Source organism: Microchirus variegatus, assembly GCF_963457635.1.
Source record: "Microchirus variegatus genome assembly, chromosome: 2".
NCBI lineage: Eukaryota > Metazoa > Chordata > Actinopteri > Pleuronectiformes > Soleidae > Microchirus > Microchirus variegatus.
This window is the reverse complement of record NC_139803.1, coordinates 20,719,226-20,739,901: the sequence shown is the minus strand read 5'-3', so window position 1 is coordinate 20,739,901 and position 20,676 is coordinate 20,719,226. Positions and strand designations below refer to the sequence as shown.

Below are 20,676 nucleotides of genomic sequence, written 5' to 3'. Positions count from 1 at the left end.
GGAAACTGCACAGCCCAGCACCGTAAGGCCATGCAGAAAGTGGTGAAAGCACCCAAGCGCTGCATCGGCTCAGATATGTGACCCTCCACGGACCAAGCGGGAACAAGTCGGCAAAGCGCAAAACGAGAAAAAACAGGAAAACATTTTTTTTTTCAAAATTAGGGATTTCCGTTTTTTTTCAAATTTACACAGTTAAAGTTTTGAAGAAGCCACTACATGCTTCAAATCACAGTATTGTGGGTCTTAAAACCATAAACTTTGTGTTTGAATTAAGGTTGTTTTATCGCTGTGAATCGCTCCTAGTTTGGGTGTGGCGATCTCACATTCCAGAGCCTTTGATGCTTTTTCAGCCAATCAGCTGGCGATCACGGAGAATACACATGGCTAATTAATATGCACGCAGAGAGAGGGAGGGGGAGAGAGAGAGTGCCTGGGCTGCGTGTGTGCGTGTGCAAAATCAAAGCGTGATTATCATCAAAGCAGTCATCATCAAAGCTTTGTTGAAAAAAGGAAGGCAAGGAGAACAGGACAATATCTGAACTGTGGCTGAACGTACTCTTCACAAGGACAGAGGAAGCACAGAGACTGCTGGTGTGTGGACTGTTAGCATTTAAGCTAGCGATCTTAGCGTCATCGTCACAAAAACAACAAACTGATGCTAATGCTTTGAGTTGTGAGTTAGGACATTATCAGCTCATTCAGGAACAGACCACACTAGACCACAGAGCCACTTCAAAGTATTTCATTAGTGTCTGATTTGATATTAGAAATATGTGTCTGTCTTTGATCCTTCTCTCTTAAGTATATATAGTATATTTTGTTTTCATGTAACAACAAAAACAGATGATGGAAATACAGTGGTATGCGTGGTATGGTAGTGGCACCCCTGTAAATGTTCATGATCTTCCTTTATTATAGGAACTTTATTTCACGTCTCAATTATCACTGTGTTTGTCTCCTATATGATATATTTAACTGAAATGTCTTTTTCAAACAACCAATTATTTATAAAGGAAAATCATGAAGATTTACAGGGTTTTGCATACCACTGTATGACTACACAAATGATAACAGAATAAGCCCCCCCCCCCCCATTTTTTTTAGGTTATTTCATTTCAAATCTTAAGAGGATATTATGTCCAGTTTTTTCATGTATTGTGTATATATATTGTTCTGTGTAGCAGTGTAGCTCACAACAATAGTATCTGTGCTCATACAGAGCAGGGTGTGGTTTCACTGACAGCTTAGACCAGGAGGGGGTTGTGCATGTAAATGTGATGATTCTGTCTCTTGGCTCTCAGAAGTTGTAAATTTTTGAGGCTAAAATTCTCCCTAAAGCAGTTTGAGGAGTGCCTACATTCAAATGGCCACATCTTCTTCAAAAATGATCAGATGGACATGTGTTTGACATTGTTGGAAAGCTTAGAAATCACACTTTCTGAATCTGTAAATAACTCCAAATGTCCCTAAGTAGACTTGTGAACGCTTTTGCAGATGGGCAAAAGCCCAGCTGATCATTTTTGAAGAAGATGTGGCCATTTGAATGTAGGCACTCCTCAAACTGCTTTAGGGAGAAATTCAGCCTGAAAGATTTTGACCTTCTTGAGGAGCCAGGCCAATAGCTGCTCATTTGCATCACATTAACATGGTCACAACCCCCCACCCAGTCTAGCTGTCAGTGACATCTGATGTCTATTAGCCCACAGGACAGAAACAGTGTAGCAGTTTAAAAAAAAAAAAAAAGGAATGAATGTAGTTCATGTCAATGTAGTGTTATTTGCTGTAAGTACTTCAGTGGACTGATAAGAATCAGAATTTACTTTATTGATCCCCAGAGGGAAATTCTTCAGTTACAGAAAGCACTTGAATAAAAATGAGAAACAAGGAAGGTGAAAGATAGATACATACTTCAAATATCAAATCAAATATATCTAAGTGTGTGTAGGAGAGTTTACTATTTTCCAGACCATGGACTATATTATCATCTTCAGTACCAGTTCCTCCCCCACAATGTGGCTGTACCCACTCTGTCCATCACAGTTGATATGCGGCTAAAGGGTGACATCACAAGCGCACCCTCTTCTGCTTCCTCTTCTGTGCTGTAACCTTTGGTGCTGGGCATGTGAAGACTTTTGCCTCATCAGAACAGAAAGGCCTGATTTTTTCAAAAAGATACGTCTGCCTGTCCATGGTCAGTCCAGGTGGGGCCAGGACAGGAAGACCGTCAACAGGGGACAGAACTCCTGGGTTGCGCAGTAGCTGAAACTCGATAGGCTCTGCTTCACTGTGAGTTTGAGCAAGCACCACACCTGGTCTGTTGGCATCAAAGCTGTGACAGAATAGAAGCACACAACAGGATATTTAAAACATGGCTCACTGTTCACATGGAACACTATTATGTCCATTCATGATTTTTTTATTTATAAAATGCAGAAGCTTGAATCTAAATACCTAAAGTGCTGATAACTCTTGATCTGTGGGAGCTTTTGAAAGTAGGGACTCAGATGTGTCTGCCAGTCGATGGCCTTTACTATCACTCTGCCATCTGCCGTTTCAACAAGCTGCGGAATATTGAGGCGACTTTCAGGAGAGCTGTGTTCCACTACCTGTTGACAGCAAGAACCACAATGAAAATAATTATTTTACTTTTCCAAAAAAAATCACATTTTACACATTACATATTACAGCCTAATAAAATGAACTAACCTGAGCGATGTCTGCCAAAGTATTAACTCTGGTCCTTATGAATGCTTGCTTGATTAGTCCAAAGCCACAGTCAGGGGCAAATTTGGTGTGGCCAACAATCAGGAAGTGGATGCTGAGTGTGGAGTGAAGCTTGTGTCCAACCCACCTGGCACCGTACCAGAGCATGAAGTTGTTTTTGTTTTGTCCACTGCAGTTGTCACAATGAAGATCCACATCTGTTTCTCCAACTCCAAAGTTGCTGAAGAAATGATGCATGTAGCTGATGACTTCATTGCTCCCTTTACTTGACGACAGTGCTTTGAAGCTTGATTTACAAACTGCATGTTCACCTGACAAGACAAATATTATGTTTATGTTCATTCTAATGGCTCATAGTGTTACTGGTCAATATAAGCATTTGGCTATTATATATATATATAGAAATCCATTTTTACACATACCAAGAGCCTTAGCCAACCTCATGTATAGACGCCACACTGAGGCCTTGGACACATGGGTTGGCAGCAACTTCACATGCCAATCCTTATGCCCAGGATTCTGAAAAAAAATAAATACTTGTTTCAGATCATGGTTCATGTTAACAGGCACTTTATCACTGAATCAGTATAGATTGATCAGTAGTATTGCTTGAATGATGTGTGAATGCCACACCTTTATGTGCATGAATCGCATGTGTAATTAACACGTTCATCACACATTGTGTTAATCACATGTGTGATTCATGCATGCAAAGGTGTGGCAATCACACATCATTCAATGCAATGTTAGGTTTCGAACACAGGAGTTTCGTCTCAAAGCATTTGAATTATCAAACTGAACCTGCGGGTGTACAAAATCTCAAAGAGGGCCGTGACATGCTCCCCTTGCGGCTTATAATACGCTCATCTGACCAAACACACGTTTCAAAGTGCGTATTATTTTTAACACGCCAATAGTGAGCTAGCCAATCTCTAGTATAGATAATAACATAACGTTCTGAAACGCACCAGAAGTGTGTTATCCACACGTTATTCTTGCACAGCAGAGGTCATATGCTCCCGTACATATCGATCAGATGATCGTAGCTTATAATACGACACACAACTTTCGATGTGCGCATCATTCTCATTGTAATAATACAGTGCCGAGCTAGCGAGCTAGGGAGCTAAGCAAGCACAGCTAATAACAATGTAGCCAAACGGCGTTATCAAACGCACAGTGGATTATTAAAAGACAGCGTCCCTATGTGCGTCTGTATGTGACTTTGAATGAACACTAACATAACATAGATTAACAACGTTAATGAAAACTCACCCCATAAGAAACTGAAAGGTATTCCGGCAGACTTCAGTGCCTCCAATCAGATAAGAGGTCCGGCGTGCTTCCTTTTCGTCGCAGTTTGTTCGCCTTCAAATGTCCAATTAGATAGGAGATAGAGAGGCGCTGGCATCATGTCATCATCTCAGACAACTACCGTGTGTGTCCTGCTCTCTTTCAGCCGCTGAATAATCCATCTGTTTGTTGTTTTTGTGACGATGAAGTCTGCTAAAGGCTCTGGAATGTGAGATCGCCACACCCAAACTAGGAGCGATTCACAGCGATAAAACAACCTTAATTCAAACACAAAGTTTATGGTTTTAAAGGTACAATATGTAGTATTTATGGGTTTATATAACCCAAAATCCACTATTTTATACATATTATGTGCTCCTGCATTGTCTAGTCGCTGTATAATAGTTTTTGTTTCATTTTCGTAGTGTTTCAAAAAGTCATGTTAAATAACATGACCGCGGACCGCGGTTGCATAGCCACTGTTAGCAGCGAGACGCCATGTTTCTACCGGAGCCTGTAAGGACAAACGCGAGAGAACAAAACAAAAAGCGTCTCTTTACTTGTAGCGGAAGTCCCGCCTCCTCTCTCCGCTTCGTCTGCTACGGACGCGGTAGCTCGCCCTCTCCCTCACCTCACGAACCTCATCTGCTGACACGGAGAAAGACGACGAGGACGACATTTGACCAGCTGCGGATACCGTAGCGCTCAGGGAAGGGAGGGGGTGAGCAGAGCAGCAGGTCTTTGTAACGTAAATTTCAGCCTTTCCTCTAGATGGCACTATAAACTACTTATTTCCCCTTTAAGACCCACAATACTGTGATTTGAAGCATGTAGTGGCTTCTTCAAAACTTCAACTTGTGTAATTTTGAAAAAAACCGAAATCCCTAATTTTGAAAAAAAACAAAACCTTTTTCCTGTTTTTTCTCGTTTTGCGATTTGCCGACTTATTCCTGCTTGGTCCGTGGCGGGTCACACATATACCATCTCGGCAGGACACTTACACCAGACGCTGCTGGAGCACACCCACCAAGATTCTTAAGGACACTTACCACCCCAGCAACAAACTGTTCATGCTGCTAAACTCATGCAAACGTTCTGCAGCCTGACAACCTGTACAGAAAGACCTGAGGAGGAGCTTTTATCCCCATAGCATAAGGCTCCTCAACCAGAACATGCCTCTCACACAATAACTATAACTATGGACAATTTGCACTATGGCTATACTGCACTGTCACTTTTCCTGTCACTTTATTTACAGCTTATATTTATATATATATTTTTTTTACCATATTTAAGTTAAATTGAAATCTGCTGAGATAGGCACAGCACCCCCCGCGACCCTCTGGTGGAGGATGAAGCGGTAGATGATGGATGGATGGATGGAAGTTAAATTGAAGTAAATATTCAGCATCAGAGCGACTCTAAAGTAACATTTCACTGTGTGTTACCGTGTAACCGTCAACATGTGACAAATAAAAATCCTTTAATCCTAAGGCATTCATGCAGAGGAACAAATACAACGTTCTGGAATGGCCATCTCAGTCCCCAGACCTGAATATTATTGAAAATTGTGATTTAAAGCGGACTGACCATGCTCGGAAACCATCAAACATGACGTTTTGTAAAGAAGAATGGTCCAAAATACCTTCCGCCAGAATCCAGACTCTAATTGGAAGCTATAGGAAACGTTTAGAGGCTGTTATTTCTGCAAAAGGAGGATGCACAAAATGTTTCTTTTGTGGTCCCTAAACATATGCACATGCTTAATTTTGTTTAAATAATTCTTGCACACTTTCTGTAAATCATATAAATATAAAATTTCACTTCTCAAATATCACTGTGCTTGTCTCATATATGATATGTTTAAAGAGATATTTCACAGCTGGGAAGGTGAATGTCTATTAAAAATGGGTCATCTATGGAATAGAAATGTGAAATAATTAGGGCTGTCAAAATTAACGCGTTAACGCAGGATGATTAATTAACGCGTTCATTTTTTTTTAGCGCATTAACGCACTTTCATCGCGCTACGGGTAGAGGTGCAGTTTATGAACAGGCAAGGCGGTGGGCAACTGCTTGGGGCCCCGAGCCGATAGGGGGGCTCCCGACACTCGGAGCCTAAATGCATCAGTGACCAGCTGCATCCCCGCCCCCCTTAAACAAAAAGGGTTGATTTAGCATTGACATCTCGGTCGGAAACCCCCCTAAAGGGGCCCCACGTCACCTCACGCTAACCTGTGTGAAGCTGAAGGAAAATGAAGAGGAATTATCAATCAGGAAGTTAGAAGAGGAAGAAAAAATGAGGATGAAGAAAAAAGAAAGAAAGACACACAGTTGTAAGTGGCGCTACTGGCGCAGATAATGATATAATCATAACATTAACAGTCACTGTCTAACTAACGGGGACACAGACAGCAGTGTCAGAATGCTAGCTGACGCTAACGCTAACTAGTAGAAGCACTGCTTCTCCTGCTGTGGGTTTAGTTCCCCCAAGAAAACTATTTAACTTCTATACTTTATATTTTGTTTATAATGTGAGTTATTTACAGTGCAATGTATAGTTTTTTTAAAAGTTATTTACAGAATTTTATTTTTTCTATTTATTTATATTGTCTTATAATGTGGGTTCTTTACAATGTATGTTTATTTTTTACTAAGTTTGTATATGTTTTTACAAGTTATTTACAGTATTTTATTGTTCTTTACATTTATATTTTCACATACTTTATTTATTTCTCCGTTCCTACAACAATATAAAGAGAAAATTAGATTTTTTTTGGCATATTTACAAATGGTAATTAATCGTGATTAATCCACAGCTACCCTGTGATTAATCTGATTAAAAATCTGATTAAAAAAAGACAGCCCTAGAAATAATATTTGAAGAAAGTGCCCCCTTGGCCGAGAAAGGCAGAAAAATTTCTTTATTGCTCATGTACACAAACGACAACAACTCCAAGAATGCTCTGCACGTCGCGCTCGCTTGCGGCTGGAACTCTCGCAGCAGCACTGCCTGGCCTCCATTATTACAAGCGGATAGCGTGAGTTGTGTTAAGTTTACACAACTCCCTCCTTGATGAATTAGTTGGTGAATAAATTACGGACCTGCAAATTACACAGGTTTTTTTTCTATGGTGCTAAATTGTACCGGGACGTGTAGTAAAAACAACGAAAGGACAAGCAGTAAGTTCCCATTATTTGAGATTCAGAGTGGTGAAAGCTTCAAGTCGGCTATGCTAAGCTTCTTTGGCGTTTTTGAGAAGACACCGAAGACAAACCTGGAAACAGAGGGTTCACGGTCTCCATTTCGAGCAGGAAGACGTCACTGAGAAGTAAGACTGTCGCTAATACTCCACTCTATTTCTGCTCATAGTATATGTGATATGGTTGTCGGCAGTGAAGTGACAACGTTGTAAAAGTAACGTTTGATAGACAATAACACGTTATATACACGTAAATATGTTAGCAAAGTAAAGGCACCTTGCTTTCGCTGGAGAATAATGTCAGTGTTATTCAAATGTTTTATTGTTATTCATGTTTGTTCAAGACGCCTTTATAGACAACATTATAATGTTCACAGCTCACCCACTTGGTATATTTTGCTGAAAGGTTTGTTTTCCTGAAAAAAAGTAAAATCTTCGTTCATATTTTATGTGTAATTGTATTCCTTGTCCTTTACAGTTGAAGCATGGTTTATTCAAGTCTTGGAGAAACTCTTCACAGCATCCAGCTCTGCTTCTCTTCACCACTGTGACTCCTCCAGCTGTCCCACATCAGATTCTGACACCGCTCTACATGTTTCATTATTTTTTTTTTTGTTTGCATATTGTGTTAGACATGCTTTTAGATTTGGCTCCTTGTTGATTTTAATTTGTACTCTTGGATATGATGGTAAAACATTTTCCTTTGTGAATAATAAAGTTATTTTTTTCACCTTCACACCCTGCATGCATTTGTACACTTGTGTAAAGTAAAGACTTGTGGAAGGAGGCTGAATAGTTACTGATTTTGTTACTATACTAGACAAGTTAGAGTTACTCAATAAGAATTAAGTTGTCATCAGTAAACAAAGTAGCTCTAATTCTGAAGTGATCATCAATCCTTTTCTCCAAATTAAATCACTTTTCATCTAATAATACTGTAATGGAGGAACACTAAGGGCAAGAAAATAAACCACAACATATATGAATTTACATTTTTAATATTAATAGTCATAAAAAGAAAAATCAGACTTATTATCAATAGTCTTCATAGACCCAGTACTGTTTTCATGAGCTGCGTATGTTCTTCTGAACAACGCAGGCAGGTAAAACAAGACGATTCCCCAGTCTGTGGATCCACTCCACGAAGTGATGGTAAGCTGTGTGGTGATATGACTGTCTGTAAAACAATGATTATAACGTTAGCGAATCAAAGTATCTGTTCTTAGATTAGCATAGATGTAAATGAACTGTAAATATGCCAACATTAGCTCAGCTGGCATTACGTATAAACATGGATAAATGTGATGGTAAAAATAAATATAAAACAAAATACTCACTTTATACTGAGGCGACCGTTTATCCCATTTCCTTCATCCACCGGGCCGGCGCCCGCTAACCCCGTTGCCCTCCCGGCCAAGTAGGAGCGAGGGCGGCTCTGGACGCTGCCGCTCGCTCCGGCCGGTCCAAGTTGCTCCAGATCCGGCCAGTGCCAGGCCGAAAAAGTGTAGAACTAGTGTTTTAGTTCAAATCTCAAATTAATGGGTCACTTCCAAGTATGTCATATGACGCTGAACACAAATACTATTTTTTAGAAATCAGGGGAAAAATGAGGGAGCGAAGCACACTTTAAAAAAATATATATATATTATATTATAATATTGCTATTCTAGCAATACAAAGCCACATGCTAATCAGTGAAGTATTCCTTTAACTGAAATATCTTATTCAAACAACCAATGATTTATAAAGGAAAAACATTACATTTTACAGGGGTGCCCAAACTTTTGCATACCACTGTATAGGTAGACTTGACCTTTCATGTCACACACTGTTGGGTCACTAAATTTTCAGGTGATTCTTTGCTTGTCCACAGTGGGGCACTGTCAGAGAGAGCACACCACAGCTTCAGCAGGAAGGGAGTCTTGACATCAGCTGGCAAGACCATCTCCATGGAGCAAGCTCTGGAGCTGGCCATTGAGGCTGGAGCTGAAGACGTCCATGAGAGTGAGGATGAGGATGAGCAGCGTCTCCTGAAGGTCAGAGCAAAAGTCTCACATACCCATGAATAAATTAGTGGCTGTGATGGGTTAAGCTGGTGAATAATTTTAATAAGAATGATTTCCACTAGCTATGGGACAATATAAACATTTCCTGCCACAATTGTCCGAACCAAAATAATTGCAATTCAAGATATTACAGCAAAGACTTCTGTCTGCACTTGGTCAGAAACATTGCAGATAGATGAATAATTATTTTAAGATTATAAGATCATAATAAGTCATAAGGAAAGATGCAGCTCCACATTGAAAAAATAGATAGTCTGTTAGAGAGTTAGGCAGGATTTTGTATGTCACTCGTGAAAGAAATGCTGGTTAATTAAAAAGATGGAATGACATTTTGACTGGAACAATCTGCCTGTTCAGAACAGAAAGATATTAACACTAAGTCTATATAAAAATAGAGAATGTAGAATGTACATTACATACAGTTTGCAGAATATACACAGTATGGGCTTGATATTTGCATTATAAACAAAGATTGAACATGGGAAATTATACAAGTATATTGTACGTGTGTAAATTTACAGTATATTGCACATAGTAGGGAGGAATGAGGAGCCTGATTATGTGTGGTCTACTGAGAGCAGTGTTTGCACAACGGCTCGCGACAGGGACATCGATAGGAGTGTGCGCGAATCGCCACTTCCTCTTCTGCAGGTAACGGAGGTGGGAACTATGCACGGGGAAAATCATCCTGTGAACCACTAGCAGGGTGCAGGAAAAGTCCACCTGGCCTGAATAAATAGACAGTCCCAGCTCTTTGCAGCTGGTCTGTGCACAAATTTGAAGGAGATATGGCCATTTGAATGTAGCCACTCCTCAGACTGCTTTAGGGAGAATTTTAGCCTCAAAGATTTACACTTTCTGTGTCATTTGTGCATCCTCCTTTTGCAGAAATAACAGCCTCTAAACGCTTCCTATAGCTTTCAATTAGAGTCTGGATTCTGGATGAAGGTATTTTGGACCATTCTTCTTTACAAAACATCTCCAGTTCAGTCAGGTTTGATAGTTTGACCCGGCACAGCTTCAACTTTGTCACCAATTTCTGGACACTGTTCTCCATAATCTGCTGATATTGCAGACTTTCTGTAAATCATATAAACTTTATTTCACTTCTCAAATATCACTGTGTTTGTGTCCTATATTTAACTGAAATGTCTTATCCAAACAACCAATGATTTATAAAGGAAAATCATGAAAATTTACAGGGGTGCCCAAACTTTTGCATACCACTTTATTTCCATCATCTGTTTTTGTTGTTTCATGAAAACAAAATATTAGGGCTGTCAAAAGATTAACATTTTTAATCAGATTAATCACAGGGTAGCTGTGGATTAATCACGATTAATTACCATTCGTAAATATGCCAGAAAAATTCAAATTTTCTCTTTATATTGTTGTAGGAACAGAGAGATAAATAAAGTATGTGAAAATATAAATGTAACGAACAATGAAATATTGTAAATAACTTTTAAAAAAAAACCTATACAAACTTAAAAAATAAACATTACATTGTAAAGAACCCACATTATAAGACAATATAAATAAATAGAAAAAATAAAATACTGTAAATAACTTTAAAAAAAACAACTTTAAAAAAATTATTCATTGCACTGTAACTCACATTATATTAAAAAAAATTAAGTATAGAAGTTAAATAGTTTTCTTGGTGGTACTTAACCCACAGCAGGCATTTCCTCATCACCACTTTTGAAGCACTGCTTCTACGAGTTAGCGTCAGCTAGCATTTTGATGCTAATGTTAGCTGCTGTTCAAGTCTGTGTCCCTGTTAGTTAGACAATGACTGTTAATGTTATGATTATATCATTATCTGTGCCAGTAGCGCCACTTACAACGGTGTGTCTTTTTTTCTTTTTTCTTCCTCTTCTAACTACCTGATTGATAACTACTCTTAATTTTACTTCAGATTCATTTACAACTTGCAGAACTATAACTTCACACAGGTTAACGTGAATTGACGTGGGGCCCCGTTAGGGAGGTTTCCGACTGAGATGTCACTGCAAATCAACCATTGTAGTTTAAGGGGGACAGTGTGCGGCTGGTCACTTATGGATTTAGGCTCCGAGTGTCGGGTGCCCCCCTATCGGCTCGGGGCCCCAAGCAGTTGCCTGCCTTGCCTTGCTCTGGCCGCCATGGTGGTCAGACGGGCAGGAGGCACAATGAGGCTGATAGATGAGCCAGATCTTAGTGTCCGGGAAGGGGTGTTGGTCTGAAGGAGGTCAGAGAGGTATGGGGGAGAGAGGTTGTGGATGGCCTTGAAGGTGAGAAGCAGAATTTTGAAATCGATGCGGAATTTAACTGGAAGCCAGTGAAGCTGTTGCAGAACAGGAGTGATGTGATTGATAGAAGGGATCCTGGTGATGATCCGGGCAGCAGAGTTCTGAGCCAATTGGAGTTTATAAATGGACTTGTGGGGAAGACCAATAAGGAGGGATTTACAATAGTCCAGGCGGGATGTGACCAGGGAGTGGACCAGGATAGCAGACGGTTGATGCTGCGTAGGTGGTAATAGGCAGACCGAGTGGTGTTATTGATGTGGGTCTGGAATGAGAGAGTGCCGTCAAGGACGACACCCAGACTCTTAACCTGTAGGGAGGGGGAAACAAAGGAGTTATCGATGGGGATGGTGAAACTTTGAGTGTTGGCGAGAGTGGATTTGGAACCTATGAGGAGAACCTCGGTTTTATCACTGTTGAGTTTCAGGAAATTGGAAGAGAACCAGGTTTTGATTTCTTGTAGACAGTTACAGAGGGAGGAGGGCGGGAAGGTGGAGGTGGGTTTGGAAGAAAGGTAGAGCTGGGTGTCGTCAGCATAACAGTGGAAGTGGATATTGAATTTCCGGAAGATCTGACCAAGGGGGAGGAGATAGATAGTGAACAGGATGGGGCCAAGTACAGAGCCTTGGGGAACACCAGAGGAGAGGGGAGACGGTTGGGATGTGAAGGTTTTCAACTGGATAAACTGGGTGCGGCCAGAGAGATAAGATTTAAACCACTCCAGGGGCGTGTCGGAGATGCCAATAGATTGTAGTCTGTCGAGGAGGGTGGTATGAGAGATTGTGTCGAAGGCCGCACTCAGATCAAGGAGGATAAGGATGGATAATAGGCCGGAGTCAGCTGCCAACAGTAGGTCATTAGTAATTTTAAGGAGGGCTGTTTCTGTGCTGTGACGTGGGCGGAATCCAGACTGGAACTGTTCGTAAAGGTTATTGCTATGGAGATAAGCATGTATCTGTAAAGCCACTGCTTTCTCCAGAATCTTGGAGAGAAATAGTAGGTTGGAGATTGGTCGCAGGTTATTAAAGTCACTGGGGTCTAAACCGGGTTTCTTAAGTATAGGTGTAACAGCAGCAGATTTAAGAGTGGACGGTACAGAACCAGAGGTGAGGGAGGAGTGAATGATAGCAGTTATCAGAGGTAACAAGGAGGGTAGACAGGAAATGACTAAGGAGGTAGGGAGGGGATCAAGTTGACAGGTAGATGTTTTAGATTTCAGGATGAGATCCGAAATGTCAGCAGCAGAGGGCAGTTGGAAGCTAGAGAATGCTTGGGATTCTCTAGCTTCCGGAGGAGAGGGAATGCAGGGGATTTGAGGGGTCAGCTGCTGATGGATCCTGTGTATTTTTTCATTGAAGAATAACATTAGGGAGTTGCAGTGATCTGAGGAGTAGAACTGTGCAGGAAGTGAGGTCGGAGGGCGTAGTGTGTTGTTAAGGACTGAGAACAGGGCTCGAGTATTCCCATTACCGGCACTGATTAAACCTGCATAGTATTGAGATTTGACTGAGGATATTGTGTCTTTGTAGAGAAGGATGTGGGTGTGATACATTTCTTTGTGAACGGAGAGTCCGGTTTTCTTTAAGAGCCTCTTTAGTTGCCGTCCCTTGACTTTAAGTTGTCGTAGATGCGGTGTGAACCAGGGAGCAGCGTTGGTAAATGACACAGTCCTAGTTTTAACAGGAGCAAGTGAATTCAGCAGGGAATGGAGGCCATAATTATAGTGGGTAACCAGTTGATCAAGAGTAGATGAAGAACTGAGGCTGGGGAGGCTGTTAATGCCTGTGGTGAGATCAGCTAAATTAATATTTTTGATGTTTCTAAAAAAAATAAGCCGAGACTGCTTAACTTTCGTTAATCTTAAGGTAGCGTTAAAAGATATTAACAAGTGATCAGAGATGGTAAGGTCATCGGCAGAACAGTAAAAGGGAGTGATGCCAGAGCAGCATACGAGATCTAGGATATGGCCTTTAGAGTGGGTGGGGAAATCAACATACTGTTTAAAATCAAAACCATCCAGGCAGGATGTAAAATCCTTTGAGATGGTTTCGTTGGGTTTGTCCATATGGATGTTAAAATCACCAAGCAGAATTATATTGGGACAGAGTGAGGTAAGGTGGGTGAAAAGAGCAGAGAAGTCATCAATAAAATCCTTATTTGGCTTAGGTGGACGATAGACAGTGACTAAAATAGTGGGAGTTGGACCATTCAGTTGAAGAGCCATGGCTTCAAAAGATGAGTATGTCGTCAGTTTGAGAGACGAGATCTTCGAGGTCTCGCGATAAATTATCACGAGACCTCCTCCTCTTCCGGTGAGACGGGGCTGACTGGAGTAAACAAACCCAGGTGGTGTAGCTTCGTTGAGCTGAGAGAAATCATTAAGTTGTTGCCACGTCTCAGTTAGACATAAAATGTCATACTTGCGGTCGAGGAGCAGGTCATGCAGCAGACGTCCTTTGCTTGTGAGGGATCGGATGTTAATTAAACCTACTTTGATGTCGCAACGGTCGTGGGATAAGCAAACGTTAGCCGCCGCTCTGGGTATGCGAGCTAACACACTGTGGTCCACTTTGCGGGTAGAGATTCTCGGTCAACGCGTTTCGTGGACCAAATGGAGTTTATGGCAGTGGAGTCATCAATGTGGAAGTTTCGTCGGGAACCACGGTGAATGTATTTCCGATATGGCAGGCGATAATTTCTGAAGAAGATGTGGCCATTTGAATGTAGGCACTCCTCAAACTGCTTTAGGGAGAAATTCAGCCTGAAAGATTTTGACCTTCTTGAGGAGCCAGGCCAATAGCTGCTTATTTGCATCACATTAAAATGGTCACAACCCCCCACCCAGTCTAGCTGTCAGTGACATCTGATGTCTATTAGCCCACAGGACAGAAACAGTGTAGCAGTTTGAAAACAAAGGAAGGAATGTAGTTCATGTCAATGTAGTATTATTTGCCTTAAGTACTTCAGTGGACTGATAAGAATCAGAATTTACTTTATTGATCCCCAGAGGGAAATTCTTCTGTTACAAAAAGCACTTGAATAAAAATGAGAAACAAGAAAGGTGAAAGATAGATACATACTTCAAATATCAAATAAAATATATCTCAGTGTATGAAGGAGAGTTTAATATTTTCCAGACCATGGACTATATTATCATCTTCAATACTAGTTCCTCCCCCACCATGTGACTGTACCCACTCTGTCCATCACAGTTGATATGCGGCTAAATGGTGACATCACAAGCGAACACTCTTCTGCTTCCTCTTCTGTGCTGTAACCTTTGGTTCTGGGCATGTGAAGTCTTTTGCCTCATCAGAACAGAAAGGCCTGATTTTTTCCAAAAAGAAAATACATCTGCCTGTCCATGGTCAGTCCAGGTGGGGCCAGGACAGGAAGACTGTCAACAGGGGGCTCTGCCTCACTGTGAGTTTGAGCAAGCACCACACCTGGGGCCTCATGTACGAAGGTTGCGCACGCACAAAAACGTGGCGTACGTCCTTTTCCACGCTCACGTTCAGATGTATGAAACGTGAAATGACCGTGGAAATGTGCGGTGCCCACGCCAACTTCATGGCTGGCGTACGCCCGTTTCTCCAGCTATTGTCTCTTTGGCGACACTTAGTGGTGATGCTGGGAAACTGTTAATAATGTGAAAACATGTAGTCATCATGTGCACATCAGAGACACATTTATGAACAATCTGACGTGAGCGAGTATTTAGGGAACGCGAGGATTTACTTGCAAACAATGATAATTGGCTCATAAGCCGATGCGGTCAGGAGTGTGCCAGTCAACCCTGAGCCGAGCCATGCTCGCTGTGTGGGATGGAATCATCCGAATGTCATCCAGGTACATCACACTCCCATACAATGCTGTTGAACAGGCCAACATTAAAGCGCAATTTTCAGCGAGAGCCGGTTTCCCTAATGTAATCGGAGCTATTGACTGCACACACATCGCTATAAAAGCACCGTCACAGAATGTGTTTGCGTTAATAGGAAACATTTTCATTCCATCAATGTTCAAATCATATGTGATGCGCAAATTGAACAGGCTGGAGGCTGGAACAGTGCGCGATGGGTGGCTTCTGGGTGAGTAAATAGTTTATTATTTTAATTGTCCCGTATGATGAAAACCAGATCACATATCATGTTTTTGGTTTACTTTGCTTTTTTATGCTGGTGAAATTAGAGCTACAGAGCTTTCTAACAAGCCCCTGATTGTCTCTCTGTGTTCAGTATTCATGTCAGTAAAAGCGGGCGTAAAGTTGCAAATATCAGCCGCGGCGCACTTCTGCATTCTTTAATTGTGAGAAATAATAAACAAAAAAATTTAACCTGAGTCAAAGTGTTTAATGTCCTGCCATCTTTACGCACGAGCGATGTGTATTGTGAGTGTATTGTGTGTGCGTGCGTGCGTGCGTGCGTGTGTGCGCTGCTCTGATCCCACAGACTCAAACACACTCCCACTCACGTCTTTTTTGTCATATTTATACCTGTTGACAGGGTGTCAAACAAAATCTTCCTGCGCGTTTTCATTCATTCACTAGAATCTCTTGCTCAGACTGTGTGAAATTCCTTTACTTTTCTTTGTTCAGTGCGTTATTTGATCAAAGAGGTGAATCGCAGGGCCTATTTAAATTGATTTGCATATGTAAATGGAGCGTGGACAGGGAGGAGTTTGGCACCTCTGCATGTGCGCTCAATTCCACGTTGATTTGGGATGTACAAAGGAAACGTGCTTGGATCCATGCGTACGCACACTTTGATACATCTGAATTTATTTGAGCGTACGACAGTTTCTGGGTTTTGGCGTATGCCAAGATTTAGTAGGAAATCCACGCAAGTCTTTGTACATGAGGCCCCTGGTCTGTTGGCATCAAAGCTGTGACAGAATAGAAGCACACAACAGGATATTTAAAACATGGCTCACTGTTCACATGGAACACTTTTATGTCCATTCGTGATTTTTTTATTCATAAAATGCAGAATTTTGAATATAAATACCTAAATTGCTGATAACTCTTGATCTGTGGGAGCTTTCGAAAGTAGGGAACTCAGACGTGTCTGCCAGTCAATGGTCTTTACTATCACTCTGCCATCTGCCGTTCCAACAAGCTGCGAAATATTGATGCGACTTTCAGGAGAGCTGTGTTCCACTACCTGTTGACAGCAAGAACCACAATGAAAATAATTATTTTACTTTTCCAAAAGAATCACATTAAATTAAATTAAATTTAAATTATCAAACTGAACCTGCGGGTGTACAAAATCTCAAAGAGGGCCGTGACATGCTCCCCTTACAGCTTATAATACGCTCATCTGACCGAACAAAAGTTTCTATGTGCGCATCATTCTCATTTTAATAATACAGTACCGAGCTAGCGAGCTAAGCAGGCATAGCTAATAACAATGTAGCCAAACGGCGTTATGAAACGCACAGTGGATTATTAAAAGACAGCGTCCCTATGTGCGTCTGTATGTGACTTTGAATGAACACTAACATAACATAGATTAATAACGTTAATGAAAACTCACCCCATAAGAAACTGAAAGGTATTCCGGCAGACTTCAGTGCCTCCGATCAGATAAGAGGTCCGGGCGTGCTTCCTTTTTCGTCGCAGTTTTACGTCTGTTCGCCTCCAAATGTCCAATTAGATAGGAGATAGAGCGGTGCTGGCGTCATGTCATCATCTCAGACAACAACCGTGTCTGTCCTGCTCTCTTTCAGCCGCTGAATAATCCATCTGTTTGTTGTTTTTGTGACGATGAAGTCTGCTATATAACATAAAGATCGCTAGCTTAAAATGCTAACAGTCCACACACCAGCAGTCTCTGTGCTTTCTCTGTCCTTGTGAAGAAGCTCAGCTACAGCTGACTTATTCTCCGGTTTTCTTTGCCTTCCTTTGTCAAACAAAGCTTTGATGATGACTGCTTTGATGATAATCACGCATTAATTTCGCACTGCACACACACACACTGCATACATTAGCTGGAAAGTTCCAGGCCTATCTCTCCCCCTCACTCCTCTCTCTGAGTGAGAGCTACATATTAATTAGCCATGTGTATTCTCCGTGATCGGCAGCTGATTGGCTGAAAAAGCAACAAAAGCTCTGGAATGTGAGATCGCCTCACCCAAACTAGGAGCGATTCACACCTTAATTCAAACACAAAGTTTATGGTTTTAAGACCCACAATACTGTGATTTGAAGCATGTAGTGGCTTCTTCAAAACTTCAACTTGTGTAATTTTGAAAAAATTTTCCTGTTTTTTCTCGTTTTGCGCTTTGCCGACTTGTTCCCGGTTGGTCCATGGCGGGTCACATATTTCTAATATCAAATCAAACTGCCTTGCCGCCGCAGACACTAATGAAATACATTGAAGTGGCTCTGTGGTGTAGTGTGGATGGATCAGTCTGTTACTGAATGAGCTGATAATGTCCTAACTCTCAACTCGTTGCTAAATCATTAGCATCACAGTCAATACTTCATACACAAAGCTGTGTCATTCACACATGATTCAAGCACATCAGCACATGTTTGTGCTTGAGCTAGTGAATAACAATAACAATAAAAAACGTCCCTGTATCTGACTGAACCCTAATGTAACGTAGATGAAAACTCACCCATAAGAATATAGCACGGTGCTGGCGTCACGTCATCATCTCAGACAACTACTGTGTATGTCCTGCTCTCTTTCTGCTGCTGAAAAATCCATCTGTTTGTTGTTTGTGTGACGATGAAGTCTGCTAACACGTTAGCATAAAGATTGCTAGCTTAAAATGCTAACAGTTCACTCACATATAGCAGAAGTGCTGTCTCTGTCTTTGTTGAGTAGTTCAACCACAGATCACTTATTGTCCAGTTTTCTTGCCCTCCTTTGTTCAACAAAGCTTTGATGACGACTGCTTTGTTGACAATCGAGCTATGATTTCACACTGCACACGCTCAATAACTGCTGGAAAGTTCCACACACTATCTCTCCCCCCTCCCTCCCTCTCTCTAGCAGCTGCCTCACGGACTGCGACTGTCTGACTCCGTGACTGTCAGCTGATTGGCCGAAAAAACAACAAAAGCTCTGGAATGTGAGATCGCCACACCCAAACTAGGAATGATTCACAGCAATCAAACAACTTTAAATAAAATACAAAGTTTATGGTTTTAAGACCCACAATACTGTGATTTGAAGCATGTACTGGCTTCTTACAAACTTCAAGTTGAACAATTTTGAAAAAAACAAAAATCCCTCATTTTGAAAAAAAAACAAAACTTTTTTCATGTTTTACTCGTTTTGCGCTGGGCCGACTTGCTACCCCTTTGTCTATCGCGGGTCACATATGCTAACACACACTAACACGCTTAGCAGTAGCAATACACCATCAGGAAGGTTTAGTTAACCAATCTGTCAAATTCAGCTATTCGCGAGTTGAAACTCCAAGAATTCAAGTTAAATTTAACAACAAGTTGCCTGGTGTTTTGTACATGTACAGTTGTGACAAAGGTGGTATATTTGAGAGCCTCACTAGGGCAGCATTATGCTGTGATCCACTCTCACACGGGGTACCAATTATGTTGGTGATCAATAATAGTGACAATAATTTGATTGATAAAAAAAATAAAATTAATTAATATTCAATTAATAAACTTTAGATTGGGGCACCACCCTGAAATCAGGGAAAAGACAGTCAATCTATGCCTTTCAAAATCCGTCTAAATATTCACTGTAATTAACTATAATATGTATATACTGTATATACAGTATATATTATGTCTAACCAAAATGATTCACCTTTAATTGTTTCTTTGTTAATTATAAAGCAAAAAAACAGAGAAGATTTGCTTATTTTTAGTACTATAAAAAAATGTTGACAATTAATTTAGTTGAAGCCTTTATAACATCTATATACTTAGGTCCTTTGCTGGTGAAGGGGAAAAACAGCCAGTGGCAAGTCATCACCTTATTGTTGATAAAGTTGCAGTCCACAAAATAATATCAGATTGATCTCTTCTCTATTTACAGTTTATCTGTGACACCACGCAGCTGAATCATGTCCGTGTCTCATTGGAGAGTGTGGGAGTCCAGATTTCGTCTTCTGGGCTGGAGTGTCTTCCCAGCACCATGTCATCTCTGGACCAGGAGCAGCTGAACGCTGCTTCAACACTCATAGAGGCTCTCAGTGACTGTCCTTACGTGGTCCGAGTGTGGGACAACATCCAGGCTGATGGCTGAGTACGACCTATGGACACAGGGTGGTGGATACATGGGATGTTTGATTTTCACATTGGACAATCTTGCACATGAGTTAGTGTCAACACAACAGCCTGTCATCAGAAGATAACAGACATTACCAGGATGAATGTCTTGGATGTTGGATATTGTCTGTCTTTTTGGAAAGAAAAATGAGGAGAAATGAAAGTGGTCCTTGTTGGGATGTTACGTGACGATTTACCGAGGATCATAAATAAAGTGAACTATAAGAGAAAATGGAAATTATTTAAAAGCCTTGTTTTTGTTTATTTCATTATTACACTGCAGTGGTCAGGATGCTGAAATCAGCTGAGTCCAAAGGTCTTTTTAGAGACTATACAGATGATTTAGGTCAAAAGGGACCTAGGGCCTCAACTATGGAGATAGATGTGTGTCTTTATTATTCAATCATAAACATTTGCTTCAATCAAAATATATATTTTCAATCAAAAAAAAATCACTTCAATCAAAGAATATTTGAGACCCAAAACATTGCATTTCAATACTGTTTTTCTTTGATTGAAGTGAAGGTTTTCTTTGATTGAAGTAATGTTGTTTTGTGTCTGGGCCATATAATGGGTAGGACATTTGTGTCTTTATAATTCAATCAAAAAAGAAGTTGCTTCAAACAAAAACATTTCAATCAAAAAAAAATCAAAAAAAAAACTTTTTCAATCTTAGAAAAGTTTTTGAATGCAAACAAATATTTGAGACTCAAAAAATGCATTTGAACACTTTGTTTTTGCATGCCAGGGAGCAATGCCAGGGAGCAGTGCCAGGGAGCAGTGGAGGAGTGGAGTTTCCAGTCAGCGAGGTATACCCACAGACACACAAACGCAACTTGCTTTATAGA

General features: G+C 40.8%; 1 protein-coding gene across 1 annotated transcript in view; it reads left to right on the top strand.

Moving 5' to 3' along the window:
* taco1 (translational activator of mitochondrially encoded cytochrome c oxidase I) overlaps nucleotides 1-20,110 on the top strand; it is a 153,873-nt gene extending 133,763 nt beyond the window's left edge. The window contains exons 4-5 of the mRNA XM_083910317.1: nucleotides 9,094-9,256; nucleotides 19,596-20,110. Of these exons, the coding sequence (XP_083766443.1) occupies nucleotides 9,094-9,256; nucleotides 19,596-19,805 (373 nt within the window). The 3' untranslated portion in view covers nucleotides 19,806-20,110. The remainder of the gene's footprint in view (nucleotides 1-9,093; nucleotides 9,257-19,595) is intronic.
* The last annotated feature ends 566 nt before the right edge of the window (nucleotides 20,111-20,676 follow it).